The sequence below is a fragment of the Buteo buteo genome, chromosome 13 (genome assembly GCF_964188355.1).
Source record: "Buteo buteo chromosome 13, bButBut1.hap1.1, whole genome shotgun sequence".
NCBI classification, from domain to species: domain Eukaryota; kingdom Metazoa; phylum Chordata; class Aves; order Accipitriformes; family Accipitridae; genus Buteo; species Buteo buteo.
This window is the reverse complement of record NC_134183.1, coordinates 6,974,065-6,980,064: the sequence shown is the minus strand read 5'-3', so window position 1 is coordinate 6,980,064 and position 6,000 is coordinate 6,974,065. Positions and strand designations below refer to the sequence as shown.

Sequence of the window (6,000 nt, the reverse complement as noted above, 5' to 3'; positions counted from 1 at the left end):
CTTGCTGGTTCAGCTTTCAAGGCTGCAATAGAATGGTGGAAGAACAGAAATGCGTGGTATCTATGGGTACAATTATGCTGAAGGTCTTTGTTTTCTGCCTTCATCCCATGGATCCTATTTAGTTCTCATTTTCTGTACAGAAACAATTTTTTCTTTTGATTAAATTAAAGGAAAAACTGAGCTTATAAAATTTGGCTATTATACTTTTCTGAATACGTCTTGAAACAGAAGCTTTTACGGTACTGTAAATTTGAATTTTCTCATGCTTTTTATCATCAAATGAGCTTGATAAGTTCAGTACCTGGTTTGATATCATATTCTTCACTGTGATAGCAGAAGATAAAATCTGGGCATTTCCTCCCAGCAGCAGTTTCTTAATGTCTGTTGTCATCATGGCATGGCAACCTGGTCCTGCCTGTGGTGTTGATTGTTCATCAAGGACCGCTGCCAGGTTTATATTCCCTGCCAGGTAGCTCACGCCTCTACTGAGCCTTATCACAAGCAAAGAATCTCACTCATAATCTGAATGGCTTGGGCAGGGATGGTATTGAGGCCACAAATTCAGCTCTTACTACGAAGTGCTGAGTACTGAGCTCTGTGTGCAGCCAGGCTTCTGGTGAGCACTGCGGACAGAAAGCACTCAAGTTGGAGGGATTACAATGTGCACATATTGCTGTGCTGCATAGACTGTGAACACAGGAAGATTGTCTGTGCCAGCTGTTTGATACTGAAACTTTATCTTTTTGCTTAAAGGCTTTGTGATAAGGTGGGGCTTTCTTTGGATGCTCAGTGTCTCTTGACACAGAGATACATGCTGGATCTGAAAAACTGGAGCTAGATGTCTAGATTTGAGCACTACTGAAATGTGAGGAATGTGCAAGATATTTAATTCTAAGCTTTAGTTTGGTCTATTTCTACTGCAGTCTATTACTAAAACAAAAACCTAAACAAATCATGGCAAGATGGAGTTCATTAGTTCAAAAAATGGAGTTGGAAATGTTGATGAATATATTTGTGATGTCCCAGTACGATTGCTCCATTTCTCTATTTGCAAGGCTTCTATATTGCAGCCTCATCTAATCCAAAGCACAGCATGACTCCTTCCTAGGATGAGTTCCTTCTATCATATCTCTCCCTCCTCTCAAATCCCTTCAATCAGCTTTCAGTAAAATAGAAAATAGGTTTTATTACTTATTAAAAGTTTTATAATGGAGGCCTGACTTATCTTCCCTACCTTCTGTCACTGGCAAACTTGGATCAACAACTGAAAGATATTTGTCCAAAAATATAGATTGAAGCATTGTGGACTTTATGCTCTTAGTAACTACTCTACAACCTTAACAATCCCAGGAGAAGCTTCAGAAAACACAGACCACCCAAACAAGTAGTGGAAACAACCTCAACACCACAAGCTTAAAAGTTATAGTTCACTGTGGCAACTCAAATATATTAAATGTGTGTGACTTGTGTTGTTTTTTATTTTTTATTAGCTAGGTAAATCGAAGGTGACGATTTTGCTTTATTTCAGCTGCAGAATTTGACAATACTAATCTACAATGTAATAGTCACTGTGTGACATTTCTGTGGTTGTGTTGTGAATTTTTCAGATCACTGCACAGTGTTAAGCTGGCATATGGAAGTAATTTGAAATGCTCAAAATGAAATAACTCAAGGATCAAGTACTATATATGTGCTAATAGGATCCTGGGCCAAGGTCATCAGATCAGAACTCTGCTACAAATACACCATCACTGTGTCACAGCCCACCTAGGCTAACCTCTGGTCTTTTGCTAGTGATTTCTCTGAACCTTTCACTGAGCAATTGAATTGTTCACAACTTTGGATTCATTACAGGTTTTCATCTACCTGTAATGTACCTATTTTGAGAGTCCCCTGAATGCCAGCCCATACGTGTTTTCACTTTCCTGATAACTTTCCCTTTTATGTCACAGATGAAGTCACACAAGTTGCAATCTTTCTAAACTGCTGTCTGCAACATAGACTCGAGAGCTTCCTGTCTGATGCTACCTGCACTGTTCTCTTCAGCCAAAGATGAAATAATGTGTTTGTCATGTTAAAGCTAGTTGGCCCGCAACATCTATAACTTCTTTACAGTGGTTCTGTTCCCTCACGCTTCTTATAGTGCCTGTTTTTCCATTTGGTATAAACAATTCATTTCTCAGGCATGGTACTTTCAACTTCATCTTATTTTTCTGTGAACTTCAACATGTTATGGGTTACAAAGTGAGCATTAAGAATGGAATAGCATGAGGTCTGCCCCCTCTCCAAATGAAAAAAAAAATAAAAATCCCTTAATATGCAAGAAGGTCAAACATGCACTATGTGAATTTGTTAAACACATTTATTGAGTTCTTGACAGTAACCAAACACAGTGAATGACCATTATAAACAAGAAAAAAGGCATTCGCTTTTACTTGGTCAGCTCCTGCTTTATCTGTAAAGAAAAGATATCCCTTTCCACCACCAATTTACAGGATTGAATTTGTTTGTCCCAATAATGGATTCATCAGGGAAAATGGCAATTTTAAACTGAGATATGTTTCAACTGCTTTCTGCTTCTGAGCCCAGCTCCTATTAATGATGGACCATAAAGTGGAGTTAAAGTTATACTAGCTTTAAGTGCATTCCCAATTGCCATTAACTCACTTCAATTGGCTGCAAACAAATAAATGAAGTAGAGAAAAAAATGGAAAAGAAAAAAAAAAAGAAAACCACAAATAATGCAGCCACAAGTAGTAGTGGCTTATTATTTCAGAAAGGAAAAAATAAATCAAAGCAAGTTTACTAAATTAATTTGTTAAACACATTTATTGAGTTGTTAATAGTAACCAACACAACGTATGACCTGTTGTAAAACAAGAAACAGAAAATGGATCAATTCTGATTTTGGCAAATCTTACTACAGATATGTGACAGAGGGAAATATTTCAATTTCCTTTATATTCTGCAGTGATATATTTACAATACTTATCTCTCAAAGTCTGTCCCTTTTTTAATTAAATGAACAGAAAGATCATAACCTAGAAATAAGTTTCCTCTACAGTCTTCTTGTTCTGTCTTGTCAGTATCCATTAATGATAGTGAAATAATGAGAGCTTTCCAAGGATTACTTGGCACACAGAACACAACTCCACTTTGATGCTGTACCGAGCCACCTTTTTTCTTTCTTTTTTTTTTTTTTTTTTTTAATTTGAGGGAGAGGGGAAAAGAGGAAGAATTTCATATGTACAAAGGCTGAAAAGTCTTTCTTTGTGAAGCTAAATTAGTTCAGGAAAACTGTATCAAAATTGTAATCACATTTACTGTAATACTGTCTTTTAACTTTTTTTAATTACCACCGATCATATGAATGAATTTTTAGTTGAGTTTCCAACATGGCAGCTCTTTTCCTACAGCACATTTGCACATGCTGTCACGAACCCAAAGAGAGTGAGGTTGGGTGCATTCTAGATTATGTCAATTCACAGTAGTAGCATTCCACTGAGGTTATGGGTTCTGCCTGCTCTGTCTTACTTACTTGAGGAGCCATTCATTTACTGAAAGGAAAGAGAAACAAAACAAAAACAATTATGTTTTAATAAACTCCAAATATGAAGCTGGCTGGATTTAACACTGTATTAGGCACTTAAACAAAATGTCTTGAAAAAGCCAGGAGGTTCAGTCTCCTCCTCTTTCTGGAAAAGAATGAAGTCTGAATGACTGTTTCTTTGAAATATTGCAACTCAGTCATCAGCCTTGTTGCTGAAAACATGCTTTCTTTTCCACCCTTCAATAGTACTCCTTCATAACCATAATATTACTGGTAAGAAGGCACTTTTACATCTTTATCACATGTAATATAACTGTGTGTGCATAGGCTAAAAAATGCATAAGACACATTACAACTCAGCTGAGCCCCCAGCAGTGGCAGTGTAAGACTTCACCAGCAGGTGACTGGGTTGGTTCATTTGTTTAATATCCATTGCGTAATACAACACTTTCCAATGTGGGTGTTTTATGGTGGTGCACCTCTAAAGTGAAAATTATTCTTTTGAGACCAGCTGTCATCAAGACTAGCTCATCCCACTTTTCCTTTCCAAGGTGGGTAAAACAGAGCAAAATGCACTTTGTAAGGTGAGAAGACTTTAAAATGAGGCTAGGAAACTGAAAACCTGTCTTATCTGCTTTTTAAAAAAAAAAAAAACAAAACAAAAAAAAAAAACAAAACAAAAAAACCAACCAAACAAAAATTAGATGTCCTAGAGTGTTTTTTGTCATGTTTTTCCTGCATGTTTCTGGGCAAGTTTCCTCATACATATCAAATATGTATTGTTTGACTCATACCATTAGTCCTCCACATCTGGAGTTTCATCTGTGTTTATTTGTGTGCTTTGTTATGCACTTGGCTTTCTCAAAGAAAAGAGCTCAGTGTAAGCATAGAAAGGATTATTCTGGAGGTAGAACGTACCTCTATACTGTAGTTTCTGTGCTCTATTGTTTGGACAATCTTTTCCCTGTAAACTAAAGTTGATATTAGTTCGGATACATCGATTGTTGAGAGGCTGGACTGGTCTGAAATTGTCGCTCATGCTCAGAAATATCTGTGATGGCTGATTCTGGCTTAGCAGTCGTAAAGAATGCATCTATACAAAATACAAAACAAGGATTTTTAGTACTGGTCTTTCCTGTAAGTAAACAACATACAACACTATTAAATAGACTACTTAATAAATGAAAGTTAAACAGAATTTCAGTGATTTGTAGTCAGAGGTAGGTTGAAAGAGTTAACTTGAGGTAAAACCATTCCTTCTGTGGTCCTCTGTTTCTGAGCCCCATTTTAAACGAAAGTAACTAGTTTTGTGTGGAGTAAATGAAAATGGTATGAGATGTCCTTGGCTGATCAGGAAACAAATGGAATCGACAGTACTAGATGGCAGCAGGCTGGTGCAGAGAAAATGAACTTGACGAATAACAAAAGCTAATTTCCTAAGTTTTGTAGCTATTAGTGCAGTTTCAGTTGAGAAGACACGGTTTTGGATGATGGTATTTAAGAACCAAGTATGGCCAGTCAGGGTGGAAAGGATAACTGACAGTCATGATGCTGAAGTCATGAAATTAGTGATGTTAAAAAGTGAAACCTTCCTTCCATTAACAGGTCCATCTTGATACTGTCTGTATTGTGTCTACAGTGTCTGGCCTTCTTTTGAGATGGTTTTATGGATCAACAGAGAGGGAATTACTGAATTATCCAGGACTTTCAGTGCGCCCAGCAGTGGTTGGATGCAAACTGCAAGCAGACAGCAACGGGTCTTATGATAATTATGCAAGTGTGCTAGAAGCGTGTTAATTGGTTCAAGTCAACCAAAACCTTTCAAACTTTTTACTGGAAACTAGAGAGAGAAAAAAAAAAAACAAACCAACTGCAATTTGTAAATTAGAAACCCTCAAAATATTTTGGTTTAAAAATATAAAAAGAAAATATTTTCCATATCAGTGTAGAATTTAAGATGCTTGGTAGTGGTATTTAATGCTTAAATGAGGAAATCCAGTAGCTGGGTTTTGCATACGGAAAATCTCTAACAGCTTCCAGGGGAAACTTGAGCTGTGCGTTACTTTTTCAGTCTGAGTACATAATGTAATTAGTAAGTATTCCATGAAATCAATTTGCTGCACTAATAATGGAGGATGTAACTAACCAGTAAAGCGTGACAAGAAGTATCATGAGAATATAACCCATAGGTGTACTAGCATAGACTCTAGAAATATTCTAATCCTTGTTTTGTACATTTAATGTTGTAACTAAAAATGTTGCTTGTAGGAAAATGTTCAGGTCCCCTGCTTGAAAAGTTCAGAATGTACAGCATGTTTGCTTGTGCTTAGCTGTGTCATTCTCCCAAATTACCCATTCAGAAAAGAAACAAAGTGCTTCCTCTGCATCTAGACAAAATTGGACAGAAGGAATATCACAGAGATAAAATATCTCTCAGGCTTTTTAAAGTC

At 36.7% G+C, this 6,000-nt stretch overlaps 1 protein-coding gene across 1 annotated transcript in view; it reads right to left on the bottom strand.

The window, feature by feature from the left end:
- Window positions 1-3,280: 3,280 nt before the first annotated feature.
- CA10 (carbonic anhydrase 10) overlaps window positions 3,281-6,000 on the bottom strand; it is a 212,572-nt gene continuing 209,852 nt past the window's right edge. Inside the window, exons 10-11 of the mRNA XM_075043860.1 lie at window positions 4,469-4,643; window positions 3,281-3,557 (exon numbers count right to left, since the gene is read on the bottom strand). Coding sequence (XP_074899961.1) covers window positions 3,535-3,557; window positions 4,469-4,643 — 198 coding nt within the window. The 3' untranslated portion in view covers window positions 3,281-3,534. The remainder of the gene's footprint in view (window positions 3,558-4,468; window positions 4,644-6,000) is intronic.